Below are 27,661 nucleotides of genomic sequence, written 5' to 3'. Positions count from 1 at the left end.
CTGGCCTGGTCCAGGGCCCTTTCAGACACTCCAGGATGGGCCCAGATGCCCAACTGGGGCCCTGGACACGGCAGCTGGTGCCCTGCATCCAGCTGGGAAAGGAGCCTGCCGTCCTAGTCCTGGCCCCAGAAGCTCATTACTGATGCTCCCGCCTCCAGCCCGGTCCCTGCGGACAGGGGAGTGCAGGAGGCTCTAATGGCTCTGAGCGGCTCTTGGTGGAGGCTCGATGGAGGCGGGAGCAGGAGGGGCTGTGGTTTCTGCCTCCACTGGAGCCACAACTGCCTCTGCCCAGGGCTGGCCGGGAAGATGCTGGATGGGCACCTGCTCCAGCTGCTCCTTACCGCGGCTCTGTTCCCCAGCATCCTTGGGACAGGTACAGCTCCATTCCTGCCCCTCCTGTTCCCTGAGCCCACCCCTGATGGGGCCTTGTCCCCTGAGGGTCACTCCCTGACAGCGGTGGGGGTCTGTGCTGGGGGGCAATGCTCTGCAGGGAGAGGTGGTGGTCCACACTGGGGATGGGGGCCCAGGCGTGGTGCTGCTGGGGTTACTCCCACTGCAGCACATCTGTGGGGTCTAAGTGCTGTCCCCACAGGGGGCACAGGGTGTTCAGCACGGGGGCTGGGGGCTGACTGATGTCCTGGGTGTTTTCCCCTCCTCCCTGCCACCATCACTGCCCTTGCCCATGTTTGCCCTTGCCGAGGCCTCGGTGAGCGCTGGAGGTCATGGCGTACACAGGGCCATGGCACCAGAAGGCAGTGCCAGGGGAGCTCTGCTCAGCCACTGCTCCCTCGTGGGGTGTAGCCCACTCTGAGCTGGGGCCCCCCATGCCACGTTAGCCAGGCTCCCTGGGACTGCTGAGCCCAGCCCAGCCCAGCCCTGCTCTGCTGCATGACGGCACAGAGCATGGTGTGGAGCTGGCAGCCTGTCCTACAGGCCCTGCACAGTTTCCATGTCCCCGCAGTGGGGGCTTGTTCCCTGCCCTCTGCAATGCCCTGCTCCCCGCTGCAGTCCTGGTGCAGAACCTGCACCTCTGCGAGGGCTACGTGGGCCCTGATGGCCGCTCCCACCCCGGCTTCTACTGCCCGCGGCTGACGGATCCCCCCAGCCACCGCTACTGCTGCCAGCCCCGCCTGGAGGCTCTCAAGTCCTGCTGCTCTCAGCTGGCCCTGGAAACCCTCACTGGAGTGAACCTGTCGAGCCTGGCTAGCCCCGGTCTGCTGCGGTGAGCAGGGCTGCAGCTGGCTGTGCTCCTGAGGATGGGGGGCCCTTGGGACACCCCCAGGGGCTTCTCCTGGCTGCTGGGGCAGGGGCTGTGGTGTCCTTCGGAGCCCACAGGGGCCCCGCCTGGCCCTCCCCAGTACCACGGGAGGGTCACGGCTCCCCCCCTGAAGTGCCCCACCCCGCAGGAACCCGCTGGCCCTGCCTTTCGTGGGGCTCTATGGGCTCCTCGTCCTCGTGCTTATGGCCATCGACCTCTGCCACTTCTACTGGAGCCGCCGGTGCCGCCTCCGCCGCCTGCTGCCCCGTGGCTGCTGCGTGCCCCGTGGAGCCCCGCGGGGGCGCCCGGCCGGCACCCGGGCTCCGCACGGTGTCCCCAGAGTGACACGGCCCGGCCAGGGCTGCTGAGGGCGGCCACGCAGGGCAGGGGGGGTACACAGGGGGTCTTGCACCCAGGGGTGCCGCGGGACAGGGAGGGTCACTCACATCCCGGGGTGCAGCACGGGGGGGGTTGATGGGGGGGACACTCGCACCTCAGGGTGCAGCACGGGGAGTAGTACGGGGGGGCTGTAGGGGGGGACGCTGAAACTGCGGGGTTCAGTACGGGGCTGTACGGGGGGACACTCGCTCTCTGGGGTTCAGTACGGGGCTGTACGGGGGGACACTCGCTCTCCGGGGCTCAGTACGGGGGACACTCGCTCTCTGCGGTTCAGTACGGGGGACACTCGCTCTCCGGGGCTCAGTACGGGGGACACTCGCTCTCTGGGTTCAGTACGGGGGACACTCGCTCTCCGGGCTGCGGCGGGGACGCGGGGACACACACGGGGTCGGTGCTGGGGACACAACGCCGGTCGGTGCTGGCACCGCCGGGCCGCGAGGCGGCGCTGCAGCCTCGGCCCCGCCCGCTTCCGGGCGCGCCCCCATCACGTGACAAGGGCGGTGGCGTCAGGGTTCCCCAGGCGATCCGCGGTGACGTCACGGGTGCGGCGCGATGGAGGAGTCGGTGAGCGGAGCCGGGCGGGACCCGGCTGGGGGTCACTGTCCCGGGGGTCTCTGTCCTGCGGATCCCTGTCCCGGGGGTCCCTGTCCCCGGGGTCCCTGGATCCCTGTCCCGGGGTCCCTGTCCCGGGGATCCCTGGATCCCTCTCCCGGGGCTTCCTGGATCCCTGTACCGGGGCTCCCTGTCCCGGCGCTCCCTGGATCCCTCTCCCGGGGGTCCCTGTCCCGGGGATCCCTGGATCCCTCTCCCGGGGCTTCCTGGATCCCTGTACCGGGGCTCCCTGTCCCGGGGCTCCCTGCTCCGGGGGTCCCTGTCCTGGGTCCGTGCGGGGCCCAGGGCTGTGTCCCAGCCGGTGCCCCTCGGCAGGTGACGGCGGAGCAGCTTCGGGCGCGGGGTAACGCGCTGTTCCAGGCGGGGGATCACGCAGCCGCCCTCGCTGCCTACACGGAGGCTCTGAGCCTGAGCGAGGCCCCGTCGGAGCGCGCCGTGCTGCACCGCAACCGGGCCGCGTGTTACCTGAAGCTGGTGAGTGCTGGGCGGGTGCGTCCCCGCGGCCTGCTCGAACCTGCCCGGCTGGCTGGGGCTGTTCCCAAGCAGTCACAGTCTCTCTGATCTCTGGCAGGGAATCTTTATCTGGGGCAGGGGGTGGACACGAGGAACTTTAGGGGCTTGAGTAGACCAGAAGTGCCTGAAAAGCACTGGAGGCCATAGGGCTCCCTGGACACCCTCTGAGGGTTGTATTCTGTGAAAGACAGGGTGTCCCACTGTGCTAGCTCACTGTCTCCAGTGATGCTGTTCCCATCCTGTCCCCAGTCCCCAAAGTTAGAGGTGTAGACTGCGTGGGGCTTGTGCCAGCAGCGCTCAGGCATTTTTCTCTCCTGTCTCTGCACAGGAGGATTACACCAAGGCAGAGGCTGATGCCACCAAAGGTACAGTCGGTGGGGCTGGGGAGCAGCCTGTGAGCCGCCCGTGGGGCGGTGGGCAGGCGGTGGGCCCAGTGAGTGACCGCTGTGCGCAGCCATTGCCGTGGACGGGCGGGACGTGAAGGCGCTGTTCCGCCGCAGCCAGGCGCTGCAGCAGCTGGGCCGCATGGACCAGGCCGTCAGTGACCTGCAGCGCTGCCTCAGCCTGGAGCCCCGCAACAAGGCCTTCCAGGAGGCCCTGCGTGCCCTGGGCAGCAGCATGCACGAGAAGGTCAGCACTGGGGGCTGCCGGCCCGCTGGGGGTGTGCCTGGTGGGAGAAGGCAGGGAGGACTGAGCTGCTCTTTCTGCTCTGTTGCAGATGAAGGCCTTGTCCTGCACGGACTCAAAAGTAGAGCAGATGTTCCAGATCTTGCTGGATCTCGAAGAAAAGGATGTGGACAAGAAGCAGAAAGTCTGAGCTCAGGGAGCGGGGCGCGGTGCTGTGGCTGGGAGGAGGGGAGGGGAGGATTGTTGCTCCTGGCCAGTGGTGGCTGAGTGGTGCTGCCTGGGCAGGCTGGGCTTGCTGCCCACAGAATGCTCCCCAAGACAGGGGCGGAGGGTGGGTGCCTGCAGCTGCTAGCAGTTCCTTGTGCAGTGTGCTGCTGTGACCCAGACTGAACTCTCCTTCCCCAGGCTGCACAGAACCTGATTGTGCTGGCACGAGAAGAGGCTGGAGCAGAGAAGATCTTCCAGAGTGACGGTGTGCGGCTGCTGATGCAGCTGCTGGACACGGCCAAGGCTGACCTGATGCTGGCAGCCCTGCGCACGCTGGTGGGGCTGTGCTCCGGCCACCGCTCTCGTGTAGGTGCCACCACGTCCCAGGGCTGGGCCCAGGGGAAAGCCGTGCTGGGGAGGCTGCAGAGGGTCACGCAGGGGAGCTCCAAGCTGTTACCTACCAGGCCTGAACTTGTGAGAGGAAACCATCCTGATAAGGGGCTGGGGAGCGGCAAGGCTTCCCCAAGGGCTCCGGAGGACAGGTGTGCTTGTACCTGCAGACCACGGCCATCCTGGCGGAACTGGGGGCTCCCCGTCTCGCAGCGGTGCTGGGTGTGGAGCACGAGCAGGTGTCCCTGGCTGCCTGTAACCTGCTGCACGTGATGTTCGACTCCCTGAAGGAGGGGCTGCAGAAAGACTTCCGTGGGAAGGAGGATGCAGTGGTGCTGGGTGAGTGTGGGCTGGGCCAGCTGGCTCTTGTACGGGGAGAGCCCCAGGTAGGTGCAAGAGGTGCCATGGGGCTATTTGCTGCTGCCCTGTCAATGCTCCCTGCAGCAAATCCAGGCTCTGATCCAGGGTTAACAGGAGGCAGAAGCCCCTGGTCATGGCAGCATCTCTGCCAACTGTACCATGGTAGGCGTGAGGCCATGCCCAGGGTGCTGACTGCTGGGCACTGTGTTTTTTGGAAGATTCCTCCAAGGACCTGAAATTGCTGATCAAGCACCTCCTGGAGCTGCTAGTGCTGGAAGGGGCCTCAGCACATGGCCGTGACAACGCCCTCAACCTGCTCATCAAGGTGGTGCCCAGGAAGTCACCAAAGGAGACCAACAACAGCCTGAGCCTCTGGGTGATTGATCAAGGTTAGTGGAATGGCTAGCAGTGTCCCACTGGGGCATCATGCTCCTCTGCCCCCGGTCTGCACATGCCTCTGTGCCCCTCACTGGGCTGTCTGACCTTTTCCAGGCCTGAAGAAAATCCTGGAGGTGGGCAGCACAGTGTGTGGCAGCTCGGGCAGCCTGCCCGTGACAGAGAACAGCCGGATGAGCACCTCTGTTCTGCTGAGCAAACTGTATGAGGACCTGAAGTGCGATGCCGAGAGGGAAAACTTCCACCGTCTGTGTGAGGACTATGTGAGGTGAGCCAGGGTGTCCCAGGAGTGACGGGGCTTTTGTCACCTGCAGCCTGGCAGCACCTGTCACCCTCAGTGCTAAAGCTGACTGGGGACCTGCTGTGGGGGAGTTTCAGCAGGTGGGGCAGGGAGAAGCAGGTGGATCATGCTGACCCTTTCTGGTGGTCTTTCCCTGAAGGAGCTGGTTCGAGGGGCACGAGCTGCCGGGAAAGCTGCGGGCCATTCAGACAGTGTCGTGCCTGCTGCAGGGTCCCTCAGATGCAGGGAACAGGGTGCTGGAGCTGGAGGGCATCATGGACAGCGTGCTGTCCCTCTGCGCCTCTGTCTGCGAGGCACACCAGCTGGTGGCCGTGGAGGCGCTGATCCACGCGGCCGACAAGGCCAAGCGCGCCTCCTTCATCACGGCCAACGGCGTCAACCTGCTCAAGGAGATCTACAAGCACAGCGAGAGGGACAGCATCCGCATCCGTGCCCTTGTGGTGAGCAGCTGGCACAGGGTGTGACATTGCCCTGGGTGGGCTGTGGGTGCAGGACTGCTCGTGGTGAGCACACTGGCACAGGGTGTGACAGGGCTGGGCCCCGGGTGGGCTGTGGGTGTGGGACTGCCAGTCACAGCGCTGCTCCCCGCTGCTGTGGGTCCAGGACTCACATCAGGTTGCCTACATCCATTCCTGCTCCCACACTCTGTTCCAGGGGCTCTGCAAGCTGGGATCTGCCGGAGGCACGGACTTCAGCATGAAGCAGTTTGCCGAGGGATCCACCATGAAGCTGGCCAAGCAGTGCCGCAAGTGAGCGGGGCTGGGTGCGGGGGGTGGGCGAGGCGCCCCCCAGCCGGGCTCCCTGCAGCTGGGCTGTGCACAGCCCCACAGCCAGGCTCAGGGAGCACTCTCCAGGTGGCTCTGCAACGAGGCCATCGATGCGGGCACGCGGCGCTGGGCTGTGGAGGGCCTGGCCTACCTCACCTTTGATGCAGATGTCAAGGAGGAGTTTGTGGAGGACAAGGCAGCAATGCAGGCCATGTTCCAGCTGGCCAAGGTGCATACCAAGAGCTGTGGGATGGGCACCCTGGCACCAGGGAAATGTGCTGGAGCAGGTGTGGGGCTCATGCTCGGGGGGGGTTGTGTGGGAGAAGCTGGGTGGCTCCAGTCCTGGCTGCTCCTCCCTGCTGTGAGTGTGACAGGTGCCCACTGTCGCCACAGTCAGAGGACAGGAGTGTGCTCTATGCTGTTGCCTCCACGCTGGTGAACTGTACCAACAGCTATGACCACGAGGAGCCGGACCCACAGATGCTGGAGCTGGCCAAGTATGCCAAGCAGCACATCCCGGAGCAGCACCCCAAGGTGAGCAGGGCACGGCTGTGCTTAGGAAGAGAGTGGGTGGTGGGACAGCCTGGGGTCCCAGTGTGGACACGGTGTCCTTGAGGCCCGCAGGGTGGGGTCGGGCACCTGCGCAGGTGCTGGTGCTCCTGAGCCCAGCGTGCCCTGCCTGTGGCACAGGACAAGCCCGAGTTTGTGAAGCGGCGCGTGCGGAAGCTGCTGACGGCCGGCGTGGTGTCGGCCCTGGCCTGCATGGTGAAGAGCGAGAACCCGGCCCTCACCAGCTCCTGCCGGGAGCTCATCTCCAGGTGGGACAGAGGGAGCTGGGTTCCCAGCCTGCCGGCATCCTGTTGGTGAACTTGTGTGCCTGTGCTGAAGGCCAGCTCCTGGACAGCAGGGAGGATGTCCAGGAGTCTGGTGCAGCCTGGGCCCACTGTGACGATCCAAGTGCTGCAACTAGTCCCACTTGGTCCCTAGAGTGTTCCTGGCACTGGTGGAGGAGGCAGAAGACCGGGGTGGTGTGGTTGCTCAGGGAGGAGGCAAGGTGAGACCATGGACCCCGCTGTGCTGCCCTGCACTGTTCTGGGAGTGCTGGGGCTCTGTGGTTTAGCAGGGCTGCCCTGGCTTCCTTGGCCACGAGGCTGGGGAAAGCTGTGGCTGCCCTGGTGCTGTGGCCTTGGCTGCAGGACAAGCTGCTGTTTCTGCCCCCAGGCTCTGATCCCACTGTCCCTGGAGGGCACTGAGGTGGGGCAGACCAAGGCAGCGCAGGCCCTAGCAAAGATCACCATCACGTCGAACCCGGAGATGGCATTCCCTGGGGAGCGGGTGAGTGCTGGGGCTGGGGGCTGCCAGGCAGGGGCTCAGCTGGGAGCAGCAGTGGGCATTGACTCAGTGCCATGTGTTCTGTCTCCCCAGATCTATGAGGTGGTGCGGCCCCTGGTCAGCCTCCTGCACTTGCAGCGCACGGGCCTGGAGAACTTTGAGGGGCTGATGGCCTTGACCAACCTGGCTGGCATCAGCGAGAGGCTGCGGTAGGGATGGGGGAGAGGGCGGCTGGCTGTGCCCTCGGGCCTGGCGGGCTGCCCTGGGCAGGGAGCGCTCACTGCCCGCTTGCCTCCCAGGCAGAAGATCCTGAAAGAGCGGGCTGTGCCCATGATCGAGGGCTACATGTTTGAGGAGCACGAGCTGATCCGGCTAGCCGCAACTGAGTGCATGTGCAACATGGCCATGAGCAAGGAGGTGAAGGCTGGGATGGGCTGGGGTCTGTGCTGGGCTGCTGGACCACCACACCCCCCTGATCCCTGCTCTTTCCCCTGTGCAGGTGCAGGAGATGTTCCTGGCTGAGGGCAGCGACCGGCTGAAGCTGATGGTCCTATACAGTGGGGAGGAGGATGAGAAGCTGCGGCGGGCAGCCTCGGGGACCCTGGCCATGCTGACTACCCTGCATCCCCCCATTTGCAAGCGGATTCCCCAGGTGGTGAGTGCACCCTAACATAGCACCCTGTGTCCCATATTCCCTCCCCACGGCGGCCTGGAGCTCTGGCCCCAGAAGACAGGGCAACCTGTTGTGACTTGGGCCCGACTCTGAGATGGGGCTGTAGGGGGGAGCTGGAACCCTTCTCTTGGGATCCGTGATGATGTTGGCCCCACTCCCCTGCAGACGGTGCACTGGCTGGAGATCCTGCAGGCCCTGCTGCTGAGCCCCAGTGCGGAGCTGCAGCACCGTGGCGCCGTGGTGGTGATGAACATGATGGCAGCTGCTCGGGAGGTGGCCGAGCAGCTCATTGCCAGCGAGATGCTGGAGATCCTCTCGGTGCTTGCCAAGGACAAGGACAAGCCGCGGGTGGCGCAGGCGGCCCAGGAGAGCCTGGCACACGCAGTGGCTTACGGGCTCATCAAGCCCAACCCCGGCCTCGCCTGAGGCCCGTGGGTCCCGCACGCTGCACACGCTGCCCAGGCCGGTGCTCACACGCTGTCCCAGGGCGGCCCTGGGCTCCGGCTGCACGCGGAGCTGGCTCAGCACTGCCCGGGGCGGGGGCCACGCTGTCCCCGGCGGTGCCCCGAGCGAGGGGGAGCACAGGGCTTGCCGCTGCCTTTGCCACCGTCTGCCTTAGCCGGGAGGGCTGACCCGGGGCGGGCCCGGCGCGGCGGAGCCAGGCCCACCCGGGAACACTAAAGCTTACTCTTGGACCACGGCCCGGCCTCCGTCCTTCTGTCCGTCTGTCCGCCCGCCCCTCGCCGTCACGTCCGGTCCCTCCTCTCGTGGTTCCGCCCCGGCCATGGCGGCGCCCGCCTGCCTGTGGCTCGTGTTCGGGTTCAGCCCCGAGGAGGCGGCCGGGGAGCCGGGCCCGGGCCCGGGCCCGTGGCGGCTGGAGGCGGGCCCCGAGGGCATCTCCCGCGTGTGGCCCGCCTGGAGCTACGTGGTCGTGGAGACCGGTGAGCGCCCCCGGCCCGCCCGGAGCCCCGGTCCCGTCCCTCCCGCGGGGCAGCGCGGCCCTTGGCCGGCCCGTGCCCGCTCCCCCTTGCCGCTCCCCGGGGTGGCGGGTCCCTTTCCCACCGTGCGCTGCCGCGCCGGTGGCCTTGGTTCGTCCTGTCCGCCCCGTCCCCTGACGCCGCTTCCCCCGGGGTGGGACACCCCCCCCCCCCCAGCGCTCCCACCGCTCCCACCGCGCCCGTTCCCCTGGGATGCTCCCCGCCCGTCCCCCGGTGACGTTCCCGTCCCGTCCCCCCAGACCCCCGGGCTGTCCCCGTCCCGTCCCCCGGGCTGTGCCCAGGGCCGGTCGCTGAGATGCCGCCGCGGCAGGCGCGGGGCTGGAGGTGCGGAGCGCGGGGCTGCGGCGGCGGCTGCCGGGCTGGGCCGAGGCGCTGCCGTCCGAGACGCACCTGGTGCTGCGGGGCGCGGCGGCGGCCGGCGCCTGGCGGCGGGAGGCGGCGCTGGGGGCAGCGCTGCAGGGCGAGCCCGCCTGGAGCCGGCCGCTGCCCCCGGAGCCCCCCTGGAGCCGGCCGCTGCCGCTCCTGCCCGGCGGCTTCGCCACGCCGCGGCCGCCCTTCTTCACCGCGCTGCCGGCCGGTGTGCGGGCCCGGCGGCTGGTGCTGGGCACGGAGCACGCCCTAGCGCTGGGCGCCGCCGGGGAGGTGTTCTCCTGGGGCGGCGGCAGGTGAGCGGGGCTGTGCGGGCACAGGGGGCCGGAGAGGGACGGCGGCGGGTGGGCCTGCAGGGGCTCCGGGACAAGCACGGTGCTGGTGGGAGGCACAGAGAACGGTGATGAGGGATGCAGAAGGGATGTAGGGGATATGGGGGGAGTGCAGGTGAGAGGGTGTCAGAATGGGAGTCACCTCAGAGGCTGGGCACCCATTAGCCTGCACACACTGCCTGGGGCCAGCTTATGCCTCCTGACTTTCCCCTGGGGGTGGACTTGGGAATGTTACCTTCCAGCTGAGAGAAGTATTGGGGTACAGCTGCAGGTACCCAGTGCTCGCCCACCTGCTGATGGGATCTGTCCCTCACCACAGGCAGGTCCCCAGGCACAGGCATCCCAAATCATTGCTTCTCTTGGGGGGCGCTGGCCTCGCCATGCCCCTGTTCCCCCTGAGTCCACCCTCGCTGGCCCCATGGGCAGCCCTGTCTCCTCTCTAAGTGCTGGGTCTCTGGCTACTGACTCTGGTCTCTGCTCTGCATTTTGGCTCCCTCAGGGCAGTCTCTGAGGACGCTTGGGTCTCTGTATGACCATCAAGGTCCCTGCTCTGTCCCTGCTCCTCTTTAATTTGCCACACAACACCAGCTGGCAGCAAAGCTCTTGTGTTTCTGAACTGGAGATTGATTCCATCAGTCTGTGACAGCTCAGTGCCAGGTCCCTCTGGTACAGCCTGTGGAGGGGAGCGAAGCCCTTGGGAAAACCCTCCAGCCCCAGGGCCCTCTGTCACCTGCCAGCAGCTGAACTCAGGTTCATTTAACACCTGGTGGCACTGCAAAGTTTATTCTCACAAAGGTGTTCTTGCATTTGTTTTGGTTTTGGGTAAATTTTGGGAGGAAATTTCTGAGTGGGGTTCTTTTAGAAAGTAAATTCAAGTGACCCCTCAGTTAAATTGGTTTGGGGAAAGATTTCTTCGGAGAAAAGTGGAAAAAACCTGTTTATTTAATAAGCAAAGAGTTCACAAGTATAAAAAAGAATAATATTAAACAAAAAAAAATTGCTGTTCTGAAGAGATGGCAAATTTAGGAAGTTTTTTTGTGAGGTGTAGATTGGCTTGCTTAGTCTTTTATTAGATTTTCTGGCTCTGGAATGCAGCATCCTAGGCTTTGGGGGATTATAGGTGTGAGCTCTTGGTGTTCTTTTGGGTTTTCAGTTTAGGGTAGGTTTGAACAGTTCTAAGAAAAAGAAAACTCAGTCTAGGGAACTTCACTGCCTCAGCTAGCTAAAAAAAACTAACTAAAAAGCAAAGGAGTGCTTTCTCCTGCTGTCTGTTTGTGCTGCAGACAACACAGTCTAGGAGAAGGATGTGGGGGAGTGAGTGCAGTTTTTGAAAACAAACTCTGTGTTTCTTTTTTCTCCCTTTTGCTCTCAGAACCAGTCTTAAAAACGCAGAACTTAATATCCAGCATAAAGAGAACAGATGGCTGGGGGTAGAAGCATCATAAAGTCACTCTGGGACAGTTGTTCATTAGGGGGTTGTCTGTGTATTTGCTGCCCCAGTCAGGTGCTGGAGAGCCCAGCCACAGGTGCCCTGGATCCCTGAGTTCTGCTGGTGCCTGATGAGGCTTGGCCACAGGAGCTTCTTGTTCTCATCTGTAGAGTGGAAGGGTTGCTCTGTTCCTCTTTGCTGCTTAAGGAAGACAAGCGCAGCACTGCTCATCTGTCACAGAGCTGCACACCCTGGCCCAGTGCCCTCCCTGTTCTCATTGCTCAGGAGCGTTTCCCTCCCCAGTCCCTGCTCCTTGCTCTCTGGCTCTGGGCTAGCTGGTGACAGACATAACACTCAGTTTACATCAGCAGTCGTTGCTTTGCCAGCACTGCATTATTTGGTCCTTCTTGCCTTCCCTTCAGAGGAAAGGTTTCTACGTGTGGGGATGTGTACTTGAGGATTAACTTTTTTGTAGCTTGTTTATTCAGCACATCTGAGAATCCTCTCACGCCTGCCTGTGCCAGTGTGTCCCGCAGTGTGACAGCTGTGCTGTGTGATAGCTCACCCCTTTGTAGCTCCTCTCCTACTGCTGGCTGTGGTCACCATTGCCCTCTCGTGAGGGAGTGCCCAGAGCCACTTTCCTGTTGCAGCAGGCCCTTCCCTGCCCCTCAGCTCTCAGCGTCTCTGCCTCAGTCCTGTGCAGATTCCATATGGAATGTGAACAGACTTTCCAGTGCTGTGCATCAGCACAGCTGTTGGCATCCTGAGCTGTCACACTGAAGCTCCCCAGACCAAACAGGCACCACTCTGCAGCTGAGCTGCTCCTCTCACCCCTACAGCTCCTGCCAGCCCCTCCTGCTTCTGCCCCATCTCTGACAACTGAAGCAATTAAAGCCCCTGGTGCTGTGTCCCACTGCTGCCCACCCACCCCTGGCTGTAGCTGGTGTTCTGGTGCTGGGCATCACTCTCCCCCTGGCACTTGGCTTTTCCTGGGGTTAATTCTGCGCAGCTGTGACTGTTCCCTCAGCTGCTCGGGCTCCACCAGCCTGGAGCTGGGTTGGTGGCAGCAGGAAGGGCTTGGTGGGGTCTGTGGGCAGGAGGCAGGAGCTGTAGGCGGTGGGCTGTGTGCGTGTCTGTCTGTCCGTCTGTGTCCCTGCAGGCACGGGCAGCTGGGCCACGGGCAGCTGGAGGCGGAGCTGCAGCCGCGGCTGGTGGAGGCGCTGGCCGGGGTGCCCATGCGGGCGGTGGCGGCCGGCGGGTGGCATTCAGCCAGCGTCAGCGGTGAGCGCTGGGCTGGGCTGGGCTGGGCGGGACAGCTGGGCACGCTGCTGCTGGCACGTGGCCTGGGGCGACCTGCCTGGGGAATGTGGGCTCTTGGTGTCCCCGGAGCACCCAGTGCTGCCAGCGGGTGCGGCCCAGGCTAAGCTCTGCCTGATGCCTTTTTCCCCCACCACAGAGGCAGGAGATCTGTATATGTGGGGCTGGAATGAGTCGGGGCAGCTGGCCCTGCCCTCCAAAGCGCTGGCAGAGGAGCAAGTGCGGGATGAGGACAAAAGCGCAGGTGGGTGTGGGGGCATTGATTCAGTGCCCTGTGCCATGTGGCCAGGCTGAGGGCAGGCTGGACCAGGTTCCTGCGCAGCCCCTGCAGCTTGGTGCAGGGCCAGCATGCTTCAGCCTGTGAGCAATGCTGCTGTCACCTCTTGTGCAGGGAGCACCAAGCTGATGCCCTGCCAGGAGCAGCTGGCTGCCCAGGATGCTGCATTCATCTCCATCCAGGCGTTCCCGGCACTGCTGGATCTGCCACAGGACCTGGAGGTCAGCACGGTCAGCTGTGGCTCCCGACACACAGCTGTGGTCACACGTGAGTGTCCAGCAGGGCAGGGGGCATTGCCTTGGGGGGCAGGGGCTCTGAGGGATGCCAGGCTCACTGGGACCCTCGGGGCAGTGCCTCTGGGGGCAGGGGAGCACTGTGGGGGATGGAGCTCACTGGGTGCTGCCTGATGCTGCTGTCCCTGTTGCAGGAGGTGGGGAGCTCTACACCTGGGGCTGGGGTAAGTGGCACCTCTGCTTTGGGAGTGTACAGCCTCCCCAGGAGCAGCTTCTGGCTCCTGTTCTCTCACCCTTGGCTCTTCTGTCACTCTACGAGTTCTGTCTACACTGTGTTGTGTTCCCTCCCTCCCTCCCTCCCCACAAACACCAGGAGCAATTGCCCTGTGAGGCCCCAGGGCCACGTTGTGTCATGACTGTTTCTGCAGGTAAATACGGGCAGCTGGGACACGGGAACAACATCAGCTCTGACCAGGCACGCCGCGTGGAGCACCTGGTGGCCGAGGGGCTGCGGGTGGAGGAGGTGGTGTGTGGGCCCTGGACCACCTATGTGCGTGTGCGGGAGCATTGAGGGCCCCAGGAGCTGTGGGTGCTGCAGATGGGGGTGAGGGCAGGCTCTGCTCTGCAGGACCAGCTCCAGGATGGCTCTGTGCTCAGGGCAGAGCAGGCAGCCCTCCTGTGGCACAGGATGGGGCTGAGTTCAGGCCACAGTGACCTGATTGACACGCTGGGAGTGGGGCTGCAGCTGCATCAGCTCCAGGGACACCCTGGGGCGGGCTGGATGTGTTCATTAAATTCACTTTTCCATAAGGGCTGTAGTGTTGGTGTGTGTGAGCCATGTTCCAGCATATCGGGCTCCAGTGAAGCTGTCCTGGGGCGGGGACTGCAGGGGGCTGTGCCTGGGTTTGTGTGAGCATGGTGCTCGTTCTGGGGTGTGGCAGAGAGACCAGCGCTGGCACAGAGCTGAGGCTGATTCTGCTCCTCTGGGGGGTGCAGAGGAACTCGTGGAGGGCTGGGACACACAGCTGGCCCTGGGGGTGTCCCAGACCGTGTGGCATCATGCCAGCGTGGAAAGGGGAGGAGAAGAAGGAATGGGGGGATGCTCAGAGCAGTAGTGGTTTTGTCCAAGTTACCATTACCGTGATGGGGCCCCACTGTCCTGGGGAGGCTGAACACCAATCGGAGGGAATGAATTGGCTTTGCTTTGTTCTGTGTCGCCTTTGCTTCCCTCACTGAACTGTTGTCTCATATCACAAGTTTTCCAGCTTTCATCCTGTGTTTGTCTCCACAGTCCTGGTGGGCAGTTCAGAGGGGCAGGTGGGGAGAGCAAGCAGCTGAGAAGGGCTCAGGGTGGTTTGGGGGAGTGGGGCTGCAGCTTTTTGCTCAGCAAAAAAAATCTCTGTTGGTTAGGGACTGAGCCTGAGGCTCTGACTCGGCACGGTCCGGACTGAGGCTGCGGCTCTGGCTCGGCAGGGCAGGCTCGCGTCCGAGGCTTCGTAGCCGCTCCCGCCGCGGAGCGAATCGGTGCTACAGCCTGCTCGGCCAATCAGGACACAGCAGCGCTAGCTTTTTCAGCCAATCAGGATTCGTATTGGATTGCTTTTTTTTCTGCCAATCAGGATGAGGATTGAAAGTTCAGGGTTTTTCTAGCCAATCAGGAACTGATAGGGACTGTTCCTTGTTTGGCCAATCACCACATGGATTGAAGCCCCTGCTCTTTCAGCCAATCAGAGCGCGGGATTCCAGTTTTTTTCGCCAATCAGGGCACAGATTGAGGCTGCTGGACTTGGCCGAAAAAGCTGCAGCCCGGTTCCTGATTGGCTGAGACTCCCCAGGCCATGCCCCGCCCCTTCTATCACCGCCTTCGCTCCGCGCAGGGACTCCTAGACGCGCCCGGAGGCTGGGGCTGTACAAGGACTTTATTCACAACATCTAGAATTTTTTTTAAATAAAAGCACATTTCTAAAGCAGCAACAGAGGGGAGCGTTATCCAGGAGCGGGAGGTGCTGCAGACCCTGCATTGCTGCCGGAGCAGGGCTGCATCATGCGGCATTGTTGGTGGTGGAGTTGAGAACACGGGAGGTGCTTTCAAAGCTGGAAGCCTTTGAGAGTTGGCGCTGTGGAAACAAGCGGGGAAACGAGAGGGATGAGGGAAGGGAGGGGGCTGCTGCATCACAGCTCAGAGGGGACAGAGAGAGGCAGGCCAGGCTGCCAAAGGAAGATGGAATACAAATTGTATTATGTAACTTGTAGCCAATGAACATTAATGCCTTTCTTTACTGAAATGTATAAAGAGTAGAAAACTTTTGTTAGTATCACACAATGGTAAATCTCTGGCTCAGCCCAGCCTGATGGGAGGACAGAAGCTGGCCAGGGCCCCCAGGGTCCCCCATCCTGAGAGAGGAAAGCATCCCCTGCTCACTCTATGCTCAGGGGCTCTGCCTTGGAGCTGTCCCTGCACGGGCCCTCTGCCACCAGCTCTGCCAGAAGCTCTCCATGGGGAGTCATAGGCACGGGCAGGAGCAGAGGAGACACAGGGGGACCCACGGGGGGGACACAGGAGGGAGCAAAGGTCCTGTGCTGTGCAGTGACGGGGGGTTAGAAGAGGTGAATTACCGCAAACTCAGAATAGGTGCTGGCAACAGAACTAACGCTGTGGTTACGCTGGGCAGGGGCTCTGGGGGTGCACCCACCGCTCAGGGTGGTTCCGTCCAGCTGCGACACGTTCTCCTTGTTCTGCTCCCTCAGCCTGCGTCGGGGAGGCTTCACTGCCGGGCGGGTGGGGGTCCGGGCCCGGCTGAACTGTGGGGAGAGGTGACAGTTACGGGATGCAGGAACTGAGCACAGGCAGGAGAGCGCCCTCCACTCTGAGGAGCCAGAGCAGTGTCAGGCTCCAGGAGCTCTCCAGACTCTGGCGTTTAGTTCTGGCCCCTGAAACATACAGCACAGAATCACAGAATCCTGCAATGATGTGGGTGAGAAGGAACTTTAAAGCCCATCTTGTTCTACCCCTCTGCCATAGGCAGGGATGCCACTCACTAGCCAAGGATGCTCAGGCCCTGTCTGGCAGCCCATACATTTTGAAGGTCCCTCAAGCTCAGAACTAAGGAAGAGGTGTATTAGAAAAATGGGCTGGAGTAAGATTTTCTGGCGCCCTCCTCCTCCTCCCTCAGGTTCCAGAAACACCCCAGCAGGATGGCAGCAGCCCCACAGAGCAGACTGCAGACAAACAGGGGCTTCTGTCCCCCACGAGCTCAGCAGAGGAGGCGGTGAACCACGGGGTGACAGCAGAAGAGCTGCACCACCTTAGCTGACCTGTCCCTTGCAGCCCAGCCCCGGGCAGGGAGTCCCCAAGGCCTCTCACCTTCTTCCCGGAGGGTGGGAGCCGAGAGGTGGGCGAGTGGGAGATGGCTCCCCCAAAGGCTGAGCGAACAGTGGTGTTGGACATGGTGCTGGCGCTGGAGGTGCCGTGGAGCTGAGAGAGCAGAGCACACGTCACACAGGACACCTTCCCTTCCCGTCCCCACGGGGCCGAGGCCAGCCCGAGGCTGTGCTCCAGGCACACCCAGCCCAGCCCAGCAGGGACATTTTACCTTGCTTACTTTGGCAGGTGTGTGGGGGCTGAGCATGCGTCGCTTGATGGGCGTGCGCGGGGCGCTGCCGTAGAGCATCTCTGCCTCCATCTCCCGGCTCTTCTTCAGGTGCTGTGGGACACGCCTGCACTCACACACTGAGCACCAGGGGCTGCTGACAGTGTGACACTGCCAGGCTCCCTGCTGACAGCCTGGCACGGCCACGCAGCAGGAACTTCAGCACAGAGTCACATGTGGCCAGAGCCAAGTGTCACCTCTGGCACAGCTGGGGCCACAAAAGGGCTTGGCCCATGCAGATGTGACACAGCGGGCACCAGCCCCACTGCCTGCTGCTTCCAAGCTGGGAATGAGCTGGCAGAGCCCAGAGCAGTGGCTGGGGCCCAGCAGGGACACCCCTAGGCTGGCATTCTCAGGCAGAAGCCAACATGCTCAGCTCTCTACTCACCCGCTCCTGCTTCTCCTTCTCCTTCTCCAGCCAGTACTGCTGCCACTGCTCTGACACATACTCCATGAACTGCTGCCCCTTCACCAGGAAAGCTCCCTTGAACTCCTCCTCCCAGGTCTGGACCTTCCTCTCCAGCTCCTCCTGCAGCTGATCAGGACACGAGGGCAGTGTAGGGGCTGCCCTGAACGCAGATGTCCCCACACCCAAGGATTTCTTTTCCTGTGGTCAGTGGGACCACAGATCCTTCCCCAGGGCTGGACCTACCCTAGACAGCGTCTTCTGCAGCTTTGCTCGCTGCTTCTCCTCCTTCAGAAGGTTTCCTCCTCGATTGGTGAAGCGACTGGGGTCATTTGCTTTACGCTGGTAGAGCAGGGTGGTCAGGAGAGACAGACACACCACCCAATCCCCTCAGCCTCACATGGTGAAGGCCCCAGAGAAGCCAGCCCTGCACAAACACCCCAGTGCTCGAAACACAGCACCTCATCCCTGCCCTGGCCCCCCGTGACTCCCTGCTCCTTCCAGAGCACTGTCCCAGGGGAGCAGAGGCACACCCTGACCCACGGCTCCCCATGCTCCTGCCTGGACAATACCTCCAGCTCCAGGAACAGCTTCCAGTTCTCCTCCCACTTCCGAACAGCCTCAAACAGATCTTTGTGTGTTTCATAGTAGATCTTCATCTTGCCCACCTCAGCGTCATGCAGCTCGAGCAGGGTCTCTGTGTAATCCTCTGGAGGGGCACAAGAGCCAGGTCAGGGGGCTGCTGGAAGCCCTGGGATCCCTCCCCAGATCTGCCTGCCCAGCCAGCACCCACCATCATAGAAGGGGCTGAACCTTTCCCTCTGCTCTTGGCTGTAGAAGCATTTGTCCCAGTAGTCAGCCAGCTCTGCCCGGATGGCGTGGATGACGGATTTCATGTTCTGCAGCTTCAGCTCCTCCAGTTGGTCCACCTCCTGCTGCAGCTGACCCCCAGAACAGAGCAAGGTCAGGGAGGAGAGGGGAGAACAGGGTTCATCTTTTGCAGGAGCAACTCTCTAGAAGAGGCAGCTGCCACACCAGCCTCCAGCTCCTCCCTGCACGAAGGCAGAATTTGCCCCGCTCCCCTCACCCCTCACTGAGCAGCCAGGAGCACGAGAGCTCCTGGGGCTGCTGCCCCAGCCCTGCCACCGTGAGCACAGCAGCGTCTTACAGCTCTCCTGGTTCGGGCTCTGGAGCCGGCCAGGTGCACGGCCGAGGAGTCTCTCTGCTCCTGGGGGATCTGCAGCCGCTCCCAGAGCGCCAGGATCCGGGCGCGCAGCTCCGCGCACACCGCCTCGTTCAGGGCCCGCCGCCCTTCCAGCTGCAAGCAGGGAGGGGAGTGTGGGGTCAGCACAGCCTCTGGCTCTGCTGCACCCACAGAGCCTCACCGTGGCACACGAGAGCTCCTCAGTGCCCCTGGAAGGCTGCTCTAACACACAGCAGCCTTGCCAAAACCCAGCGGCTGCTCTTAAATCATGATGGCAGCCCCAGCACTGGCTCAGGGCACTGCATACCTGCTGCAGCAGGTTCTGGAGGGCCATGATGTTGTCCTCGGACAGGCAGAACGCCTCCTCATCCTCACACACCACGTCCTGCTCAAAGCTGGTGTCCGGGGTGTGGTCCAGCTCCTCCATGAGCAGAATGATCTGACGCTTGTTGCTGACAAATTCTTCCCGCCTTTGCTCCTGGGGTGGGGGCAGTGTCAGAACCAGGGGCCCCCTGTGGGTGCCTCAGCGACCCCTGAGCCCCAGGCTCACCTTCAGGGTGTTGAGGGAGGCCACGTGGCGCCGGTAGCGGTCCAGGTCGTCCAGGCTGGGCACGCTGCTGGTGTCGATGGTGAACAGGGCTGTGCACAGGATGTCACACAGGGCCCGGTCCTGCTCCTGCAGGGCCTTCAGCTCCTGCTTGCGGTCCTGCTTCTGCTTCTGCAGCACCTCCACATACGTGCGCAGGTTCTTCTCCATCTGCAGGATGGTACTTTCCTCCGTCTGCAAGAGGCCAGAAATCAGCTCTGTTCCACACTTCTCCAGCACCTGGCTCATGCTTCAGGTTTTACAAAGACTGCGGCCACTAGGCCTGGGTGTGAGTAGATGTTCCCCAGAAAGGTGCACGAACACCAGCAGCACCCCAAACAAGGTGCTGGAGAGGACCACACAGCCACCTACCAATGCCTGCCCTGTGAGGAGCCACAAAGCCCTTGGCTCTACCAAGCACCCAGCAAAGCAGTTTTAAATAGATATTTGCCTTCTAAGCTCTCGGCTCTTGGGACACGCAGGCAGAGGCCAGGCAGACCCCAGGATCCCCTGCCTCACCTCAAAGGGGCCCAGCTGGAGCTCCCTGCACAGGGTGTCCAGCTCCTTCCGGCACAGGGCGATGCTCTTCAGCAGACGCTCCTTCAGGCTTTCCTCCTCCGCCACCATCATGTCCAGGAGGCTCTACAGCACGGGTGTGGTTAGAGGCAGAGCGGGCAGGGCAGCGGGACCACCGCGAGGGACCCACGGCTGAGCCCGAGCGGGGTGTGGGGATCCCGGGGCTGCGCAGGGCGGGGGCAGAGGCGCGGAAACAGCCGGGCAGGGACCCCCGGCGCTCCCGGCAGCCCCGGCCCCGTGCTGGAGCCCCGAGAGAGCGGCGCTGGGTGGGCTCACTCCGAACTGCTCGGGTCGCGGGCTGCCGCTGCATGCAGCAGGTGCGCGGCCCAACAGCAGAACCGGCGCCCCTCACCTTGATGTGCTTCCTGACGACATCCGTGCGCTCCAGGCGCTGCTCCTCGGGAATGCCGATCTCCTCCCAGATGTCCCGCAGCGCCGCCATGGCGCGGTTCAGGCAGGACACGGCCTCGTTCGCCAACACCTCGCTGGGCACGGCGGGGCCGTCAGCGGCACGGCCGGGCCGGGGCCCGAGAGCCTCCGAGCCACGCCCGTCCCGCCGGCACCTCACACCGCGCTCCGCAGCGCCTCCGCCCCGCCGCGCCCCAGCCCTGAGTCCCGGTTCGCCCCGGTTCCCGGCCCCAGTGTCCCCCTGTTATCCCGGTTATCCCCGTTATCCCGGCTCCGGTCCCGCACCTTTTCCTCACCGCTCCGCGCTCCATCGCCGCGCGCCGCCGATTCGAACTGCCCCGGCCGCGCTGACTGGCTGCCGCGCCGCCGCGGCCCCGCCCACAACCGCCACCCAGGCCGCGCCCCGTCCCGCCCCAAGCCGCCCCCAGCCAATGGGAGCGCAGAGCCTTGGGCGCTGCCAGCCAATCCGGAGCGAGACCGCCGCCGCGTCCTGCGCGGGTAACGGCGCCCCCGCGCGGCCGCATTTGGAAAGCGCACCGTGACCGCGCCCGGGCGGGGCCCGCGCGTTCCCGCCGCTCCCCGTGCGTCCCCTGCGCCACGGCTTCCATCGGGCCCGCCCGGCCCGCAGCGGCCCCGGCCTCAAGGCTGCCCCGCGGGTCGCGCTCGCACACAGACAGGCACAGGCCGGTCGTTGTCAGCAGAATCTTTACTGGCAGGCTGCCCTCAGGGCTCAGGCCTTGGCCTCGATCATGGCCTCCATCATGCGGGCGCTGTTGGTGATGGCCGTGGTCAGGAAGATGAACTTGCACCCTGCAGGAAAGGCCCGTCGGTGCCCCAGCCGGGCAGTGCCGGCACTGCCAGCCCCGTCCCCGCGGGCTCCAGCCGGCAGAAAGCACAGAGCCTGCCTGGCTGCGGGGCAGGCCCGGCCTCCTGCCCTGCCCAGGCCGCTCCTACCTCTCTCCTTGCCCAGGAAGCGGAGGGCAGCGATCTCAGAGAAGGTGCAGCCGCCCAGGAACACGGCGAGGATGACGCGCTGGCAGTCCCAGGCGGGGTTGTCCTCCACGGCGCTGTCTGCAGAGGGAAGGGCGCTGTAGGCCATGCGAGCCCCCATGAGGAGGCTGAATGCCTGTATCCCCCCAGCCCTGCCGCCCCAGCCCCACTACCTGACATAGAGAACTCGTTGCCATTGAGCAGCCGCACGACCTCCTCCAGGCCCTGCCAGCCCCGGCGCTCCAACACCTGAGGGACGGCATGGCAGGGTCGGGCTGGCTGCTGGGCTCTGCTCAGGGGGCTCTCGGAGCAGATGGCCACCACCAGCCCTGGCCCTGGGCGGAGGGACCCTGCTGGGCTCCCCAGAGGAGGCCGGGGCTGAGGGGATGTGCTTGGCTCTGTCCCACAGCAGATGAGCTCACCTGCTCGATGATCTTGCAGCTCAGGGGCACGTAGGCCCCGCCAAAGACATAGGCCATGTCCCGAGGCATTTTGAGGTCATACTCGCCATCCAGCCGAGGGATCTGCAGTGACAGGTGACACCAAGGGTGCCTCGTTCCCCCTCAGAGGTGCAGGGGTGAGGAGACACAGACACTTGGAGCATGGCTCTGTCTCCACCATGCCAGAGCCAGCATCACATGGCCTGGGTGGGCGGTGCAGCAGGGGCCAGGGACAGAAATGTCCCTGAAATGTCCCAGAAATGTCACCTTGCCAGCACCCTAGGACCTCTGCCTAGGATGGAGGACACAGGGCTGCCTGCCCAGTGCCACTGCAGTGTCTGAAGGGGGCAAGGAAAGCCCCAGCACTCACAGGGCCAGGGCAGAGTGGGAAGCTGGCAGTGGCCCCCAGCCCCAAGGAGAAGACCCCAGGCTGCCTGGAGCAGCTGCAGCAGCTCTGGCCCTGAGCTGTGTCCCCCTGGGGGGCCAAGCCTGCAGCCTGGGCACGGGCTAAGCAGAGCTCTGTGCTCTGTGGCACTGTGTCCAGCCAGCACCCCTTGAGGACATACCAACCCCAGCTTCTTGCTTATGGCTCGGAAATTGCTCTTCCTGGCCAAAGAACTGAATGCATCTGTGATCTTTCCTGGAAAACATGACAAGGAGAAACATCTTGAGAGGCTCTGTCTGGACGCCAGAGCCAGGCTGGCAGAGCTGTGCAGAGCTGTGTGCTCTGGAGAATGGCCATGGTGGCTGCCAGCCCTGGTCCCCCCAGAGCAGAGTGCCCTGCCCTGCCTGCAGCACCATCACTTGCCACGTGCCTCCAGCCAGACCTGGGCCAGCAGCTCCCCTTCCTGGGCTCCAGGACACAGGGCAGGGGCTGGCTCACCTGCAGCACGGTCTGTCACCAGCTTGCTGACTTTGCTCTCCACGGCTGTCAGGGTCTCCCCAGCTGCCTGCTCGGTCAGCAGCCCGATGCGCTTGAGGTTGTGGAAGGTCAGCAAGTGCTCGGGCCCGTAGCTCTGTGAGCGGGGAGCAGCATCAGATCAGCGAGCATGGGCAGCACACGGGCTGGCCCCTCTGCGGTGAGGTACAGCCTGCCCAGAGCCCCAGCAGGCACAGGGCAGGGGCAGGTGGAGCCTGGGGCTCAGGGAGGGGCTGTGCAGGCAGGGGCTGTGCTGGGGCTCACGTGGAGCCCCTGCAGGCAGGGCCCAGCCGCTCGTGGCCGGGAGCGCAGGGAGGGGACCCCACCCAGCCCAGCTCTCGCTCACCTGCAGGTACTGGGTTTTCAGGGAGCGGTAGTCCTTGGGGATGAGACCTGCAGGGAGCACCAGGTGAGCTGTGTGCCAGGCTGGGGCTGGGTGCCCTGCTGGCCTGGCAGAGTGGGGCACTCACCATTTTCAGTGATGGACAGGAGGCACATGAGGCGCAGGCTCTCAACGGGGGACACCTGTGGGAATGGGGGTCAGGGGGCACCTGTGGGAGCGGGGTCAGGGGGCACCTGTGGGAATGGGGGTCAGGGGGCACCTGTGGGAATGGGGGTCAGGGGGCAGCACGCTGCATGCTCCCGCCGCAGCCCCTGCTCTCACCTGGCGGTCGATGTGCTCCTCGATGAAGCTGGTGCTCTCACGGATGTCAAAGCCCTCCAGCAGTGCTGTGGCAGGGGCACGGGCAGCGTCACCCCAGGACTCTTGCCAGCACACTGGGCTCTGCTGCCCTCCCAGCACCCAAGGGAACAGGCCCCAGCCCACCACACAGTCCCTCTCACAGAGTGCAGCCTGACCCTACTGAGGATCTTGAGACACCCCCAAAAGGGGCTGGGAGGACGGGGCCACACAGGGCACACCCAGGCATGAGGGTGGTGGGCCTGGGGCTAGCGAGGCCATGGGTCAGACTGGGGCAGGCACAGATGGAGCAGCACTCACAGTGTTCAGCCTTGATGGTCTCCTGGAAGTCCTGCTTGGTTTTCTTTTTCATGATAGACTCACAGGCACCAATATCTACATGGCCAAGAGACACAGCGGCTTTGGAGGGGAGAGAGCTCTGCAGGCACTGTTAGCACAGGCCCCCAGCCCCTGCCCCGTCCCTGCTGGGCACATCCAGGGCCCCCAGCCCCTGCTTTCCCCCCAGCCCCAGCAGTACAGCCGAGGGCCCCTCCTGCCCCTTGGTTCCTACGCAGGCTCAGCAGGCGATGCTCCTGCTTCAGTCCCTTCAGCTCCTGGGACACAAAGTCCTTCATCTGCTTGATGTCCATGCCCCGGCGCCGCTGCGGGAGGGAGGGAGGGAGAGCAGGGGCTGAGGCCAGGCTGCACTGGGGCTGTGGCCAGGCTGCACTGGGGGATGGTGGCCAGGCTGCACGAGGGACAGTGCCACACATATCCCACGGTGACACTCACGTCATACTGTGCCTGCAGGTTCCGTGACTTCTGGCTCAGGAAGCCAAACACATTGGAGAAGTGCTCATTCCGGATCTGGCTGAACACCTGTGCGAGCAGCACAGCTGCCAGGGCCCAGCCAGCTGCAGCCCCGGGGACACAGAGCCCAGGGCCACACACCCCACTGGCCACGTGCCTCCCCATGCCCCAGAACCCGGCTGGCAGCACAGCAGTGTCACTGTCAGTGTGTCCCTCCGAGCCAGGCCACACCATGGTCTCAGAAATGCTCCTCAGGGGTCAGCCCTGGTGAACAGCACCTGGGTCCTCCCCAGCTCAGCAGAAACACTCTCTCTTCCTAGGAACTAGTACTGTCTAACCAGCTACTGTCTTTTAATAAACAGCCTGGGAAAATTATTTTTGTAACCTGAATAAAGACCCAAGTGGAGTAATATTTTCATTGTCAAATTCCATAGTAAAATACCAACCTGAATTGTGGCCAGAATGGAAAATGACTATGAACCTTGTGACTCAACAGGAGAGCCTGCTGTATTTCTTTCCTATCCTTTTGATTCCTGCCTCATTCCCCACCTCCACCTCCACGGAGATATTTTTGGGTTTGATTTTGGTTTGGATGGATTGATTTATAATTTTTTTCATCTGTGTGCTTTACCATTTAGAACTTTGCCATCAAATTTTGTCAAGCTGCAGCTTTTGTATTGAACCTGTTTTTGTGGATACCTGTGCTGGGGATTCCCTTAGTGACCTTAAAGCACTCCTCTGTGACACAGCCCTGCATGCAGGGACTCTGACAGGTTCAGAAGTGGAGCTGCACCAGGTTTCTCTGCTCTGTGCCTGAACCCATGCTCCAAGGGCCCAGCAGCCCCCAGCCACCCCTACTCGGTCTTAGGGGGGAGATGGTTCACTCTGCCTCTTCCCACCAAGGGGATCCCCGGAGGCTTGTGAGGACTCACTTTGTCCTGGGAATTGAGCAGCACTTTAATACTCTTGTCAGAAGAGGTGACATCTGGCCCAAAATCCACACTGCCTGCAGGGAAAAGTGAAGAGCTGCCCTGTCCAGACATAGCAACACTCCCACATGCACAAGCCTTGCTGTAAGAGGCAGCAGAGACAGGGGATGCCAGCCCAGTCTCTTGGGAAAAGTGAGGATGACCTCCAGCAGCACCCCACACTGGGACTGTCCCTGTAGGAACAGCACCGTGCCTGACAATGCCAGGCACAAACCCTGCAGACGCTGGCCAGGTGAGTGCAGAGCCCCATTCTGCTCCACTGTGAGTGCAGAGCCCCGTGCTGAGAGTGCAGAGCCCCATTCTGCTCCACTGTGAGGGCAGAGCCCCGTGCTGAGAGTGCAGAGCCCCATTCTGCTCCACTGTGAGGGCAGAGCCCTGTGCTGAGAGTGCAGAGCCCCGTGCTGAGAGTGCAGAGCCCCGTGCTGAGAGTGCAGAGCCCCGTGCTGCCCCTCTGTGAGGGCAGAGCCCCGTGCTGCCCCTCTGTGAGGGCAGAGCCCCGTGCTGCCCCTCTGTGAGGGCAGAGCCCCGTGCTGAGAGGGCAGAGCCCCATTCTGCTCCACTGTGAGTGCAGAGCCCCATGCTGCCCCTCGCCCTGCCCGAGCCCCGTACCACACTTGATGCGGAAGGTGTCGTCCACGAGCCCCTCGTAGACCACTTGTGAGCAGAGTGCTGTCACGTAGTCGGTGTCTGCAGGCAGAGCCAGAGCCAGGCTGCCCTCCCGCTCCTCCTGCTGTCCCCAGGGGCTCTCCCTGCCCCTCTGGGACACGTGCTGCCCCGGTGCTGCCCCTGCCTCAGCCCACCTCTGTCCATGAGGAACACGTGTCCAATCTCAGGCTTCCTGCCCTGCCCTTCGCCATCACTCTCCTCCTCCAGGTCCCGCCACAGCTCGTAGCTCATCTGTGAGGGGCAGAGGGTGCCAAGGCGGGGGACAGCCCAGGCTCCCACCCAGGGCCCGGGCACACAATGGGGCTCACAGCCAAGGCCAGGCACAAACACTCCCACCCTCGGGACATGGGGGCTCCACCACACCCAGCGAGCAGCAGCTGCCCCTGTGCTGCCAACCTTGGCACACAGCACCCCCACAACCCGCCCCGGAGGAGGCACGGGCAGTGACACCTCTGTGCTGACGTGCTGCCCTGTGGCTGATGGGGCCCAGGTCCCTGCCAGCTGCAGCCCCTATGGGCCCCCCGTGCCAGCCCCACCTTGGCACAGCGGCCGATGCCGTGAGTCTTCCCAAAGGGGCCATAGAGGGAGTTCAGCAGCTGCAGGGCTCTGGCAACGGGATTGATCCAGCGGTGATCTCCCTCCTGGGGAGCAGGCCGGGAGTGTGGGCAGCTGCCTGGGAAGGGCTGCCAGGGCAGGGCAGGACAGGTGCTGGGAGCTGGGAGCTCCATCCCCAACACACAGCGGGAACTGCCCCAAGCTGCTCAGCCAGGGGTACAGGGGCCAGCTCGGGGCTGAGCCACCAGTGCCCAACAAAAGCTGCCCCTGGGAGCAGACAGGGCCCGTGGTGCAGACTGAGGGCTGAGCAGGGCACCACACACCTCCCCTCTGAACAGCACCGCATCCCCAGCCCCAGTGAGGCAGGGGGGACAGGAGGGGCTGTCACCCCCCACACGTCCCACTGACCAGAAAGTAGTCACGGAAGAACTCGGGCAGCTCCATGCTAATGATGTCCTCATCCAGGGGCAGCAGGTAGAAGGACCATTCATCACAGGTGACATCTGTGTGCGGGACAGGGACAGGGGACAGTTATGCAGCCCTGGACAGGAAGAGCCCCAAGAATCACAGCAGCCCCAACCAGGGCCTGTGGAGCTCCAGACAGGATGGGGGCAGGACTCTCTCTCCTCTCCTCGGGCAGAAGGGAGGGGCTGTGCTGCATGGGCACACATCTGCCTGCAGGGTGGCAGCCAGCCTCGAGAGAACCTGCGTTCCCTGCCCACCCTCCTGTCCTGCCCACACGGGGATCCCAGCGCTGGGATATAACTGGGATCCTCTGGTGTCAGCTCCCCCGAGCCAGCCCTGCAGACCCACTCACCACCAAAGACCCCCTCTTCCTCCAGCACCATCTCGCAGGCATAGAACTGGAAGGGAAGGAAGGGGAGACCCTCAGGGCCAGGCAGGCTCTGAGCTGGAAAAGCTCTGCAGGGGCCCAGCGCCATCCCAGTGTCACAACACTTGGGTTTACTTAAACATTTCTGTGTTAAAAACAAATAATTTTTGGTGCCTATAGGGGAGTGGAAGGTGCACAGACTGGGTGGGCACCGAGAGACGAGGGAATGGGCATCACCGTGGGTCCCACTGACCTTCTGGGGGCTGAAGATGATTTTGTACTTCCTGCTCCTCCCCGACATCTTGTCAGCGTTGACGATATCTGTGGACACCCCGCAGAGCCCCTGCACAGCCGCCCCCCGCCCGGCACGGCTCCCCCCGGCTCGCAGAGCCCGCTCGCCCCGCGCCCCTCGGGCAGAGCACCGGCCCCGGCTGCGGGCCGGCCGGACTCACCGGCGATGAACCTCATGGTCCTGACCCGCGGCCGCACCAGGAAGCAGAACCTGCACCGAGAGGGGCCAGGGCCGCTCGTACCGGGCAGGGCCGCAGGACCCTCCCTGCCCTGCCCGGGCCCCGCAGCCCTGCCCGAGCACTCACTGATCGCTGGCGCCGGGAGCCGGCCGCGTCTCCACCTTGTACAGCTTGTCCACGTCGTGCTGCTGCGGGGACAGGCGCGGGGTGGGCGCGGGCGGCGGCGGGCGGCGGGCGCGGGCGGCCCGAGCGGCCCCGCGGTACCTTCAGGATGGACACGTTGGCGATGCGGTCCAGGGGGCTCATCAGGTCGGCCTCGATGAACAGGTCCTTCTTGCCGGGCAGCTGCGGGCAGGCGGGCATGGGCCGGCACCCGGCGGCTGCCCCGAGCCGCGCCCGCCCCGGCTCCCGACCCCCGCCCGGGGCCGGTGCCGATCCCGCCGACCCCCTGCGCCCGCCCCGCTGCGGGATGCCCGCCCCGCTGGGGGATGCCCGCCCCGCTGGGGGATGCCCCGGACCTGCTCCAGCAGGTAGACGAGCTGGTCTCGGGCCAGCCGCTTCAGGATGCCGAAGTCCGGCGGCTCGGGCGCGTCGCGCCGCCCGGCGAGGGCCATGGCGGGGGCCGCGGCGCCACCGGAACGCCCGGGCGCGGCGCGGCCGGAACTCGGCGGCGGCGGAACCGCGCAATACC

General features: G+C 63.8%; 5 protein-coding genes across 8 annotated transcripts; 3 read left to right on the top strand and 2 right to left on the bottom strand.

Annotated features, from left to right (window-relative positions):
- The first annotated feature begins 306 nt into the window (after window positions 1-306).
- Window positions 307-1,626, top strand: LOC136561943 (protein shisa-like-1). The gene is made up of 3 exons (XM_066558489.1): window positions 307-373; window positions 1,009-1,222; window positions 1,407-1,626. Exons 1-3 carry the CDS (start codon window positions 307-309, stop codon window positions 1,624-1,626), a joined length of 501 nt encoding a protein of 166 aa, XP_066414586.1.
- A 550-nt stretch (window positions 1,627-2,176) lies between these two features.
- On the top strand, window positions 2,177-8,535 carry UNC45A (unc-45 myosin chaperone A). The gene is made up of 20 exons (XM_066558564.1): window positions 2,177-2,221; window positions 2,585-2,743; window positions 3,111-3,147; window positions 3,237-3,412; window positions 3,501-3,593; window positions 3,815-3,982; window positions 4,177-4,345; window positions 4,585-4,755; window positions 4,859-5,030; window positions 5,203-5,503; window positions 5,718-5,812; window positions 5,918-6,059; window positions 6,224-6,364; window positions 6,521-6,648; window positions 6,818-6,884; window positions 7,052-7,165; window positions 7,256-7,371; window positions 7,462-7,579; window positions 7,662-7,817; window positions 8,001-8,535. The coding sequence occupies exons 1-20, from the start codon at window positions 2,210-2,212 to the stop codon at window positions 8,259-8,261; spliced, it is 2,796 nt and encodes a 931-aa protein (XP_066414661.1). The 5' UTR covers window positions 2,177-2,209; the 3' UTR covers window positions 8,262-8,535.
- An 84-nt stretch (window positions 8,536-8,619) lies between these two features.
- On the top strand, window positions 8,620-13,600 carry RCCD1 (RCC1 domain containing 1). The gene is made up of 7 exons (XM_066558565.1): window positions 8,620-8,776; window positions 9,144-9,498; window positions 12,123-12,244; window positions 12,420-12,524; window positions 12,672-12,824; window positions 12,985-13,014; window positions 13,219-13,600. The coding sequence occupies exons 1-7, from the start codon at window positions 8,620-8,622 to the stop codon at window positions 13,359-13,361; spliced, it is 1,065 nt and encodes a 354-aa protein (XP_066414662.1). The 3' UTR covers window positions 13,362-13,600.
- Window positions 13,601-14,699: 1,099 nt separating this feature from the next.
- Window positions 14,700-20,001, bottom strand: PRC1 (protein regulator of cytokinesis 1). 3 transcript variants are annotated; one of them, XM_066558799.1, is made up of 14 exons: window positions 19,906-20,001; window positions 19,565-19,697; window positions 19,156-19,278; window positions 18,601-18,831; window positions 18,358-18,528; window positions 18,015-18,164; window positions 17,640-17,787; window positions 17,419-17,555; window positions 17,093-17,188; window positions 16,829-16,975; window positions 16,384-16,494; window positions 16,155-16,265; window positions 15,407-15,592; window positions 14,700-14,907 (listed from the first exon to the last, which is right to left on the bottom strand). In XM_066558799.1, the coding sequence occupies exons 1-14, from the start codon at window positions 19,929-19,931 to the stop codon at window positions 14,833-14,835; spliced, it is 1,845 nt and encodes a 614-aa protein (XP_066414896.1). In that variant the 5' UTR covers window positions 19,932-20,001; the 3' UTR covers window positions 14,700-14,832. The 3 variants fall into 3 exon arrangements, with proteins under 3 accessions (XP_066414896.1, XP_066414898.1, XP_066414897.1); XM_066558801.1 differs by having other exon boundaries at window positions 15,484-15,592; XM_066558800.1 differs by having other exon boundaries at window positions 16,393-16,494.
- Window positions 20,002-20,308: 307 nt separating this feature from the next.
- VPS33B (VPS33B late endosome and lysosome associated) lies at window positions 20,309-27,617 on the bottom strand. Of its 2 annotated transcripts, none has more exons than XM_066559120.1 (23): window positions 27,489-27,617; window positions 27,235-27,315; window positions 27,097-27,158; window positions 26,953-27,002; window positions 26,754-26,821; window positions 26,486-26,531; window positions 26,077-26,171; window positions 25,650-25,754; window positions 25,248-25,344; window positions 25,057-25,134; window positions 24,391-24,464; window positions 23,441-23,527; window positions 23,220-23,310; window positions 22,970-23,044; window positions 22,634-22,698; window positions 22,440-22,494; window positions 22,316-22,362; window positions 21,934-22,066; window positions 21,617-21,690; window positions 21,033-21,134; window positions 20,784-20,859; window positions 20,575-20,691; window positions 20,309-20,430 (listed from the first exon to the last, which is right to left on the bottom strand). In XM_066559120.1, the coding sequence occupies exons 1-23, from the start codon at window positions 27,582-27,584 to the stop codon at window positions 20,351-20,353; spliced, it is 1,854 nt and encodes a 617-aa protein (XP_066415217.1). In that variant the 5' UTR covers window positions 27,585-27,617; the 3' UTR covers window positions 20,309-20,350. The 2 variants fall into 2 exon arrangements, with proteins under 2 accessions (XP_066415217.1, XP_066415216.1); XM_066559119.1 differs by having other exon boundaries at window positions 27,097-27,155; window positions 27,489-27,615.
- Between the last annotated feature and the right edge of the window lie 44 nt (window positions 27,618-27,661).

Source organism: Molothrus aeneus, chromosome 13, assembly GCF_037042795.1.
Source record: "Molothrus aeneus isolate 106 chromosome 13, BPBGC_Maene_1.0, whole genome shotgun sequence".
NCBI lineage: Eukaryota > Metazoa > Chordata > Aves > Passeriformes > Icteridae > Molothrus > Molothrus aeneus.
The sequence above is the reverse complement of the archived record's forward strand: the minus strand, read 5'-3'. Positions and strand labels throughout refer to the sequence as shown.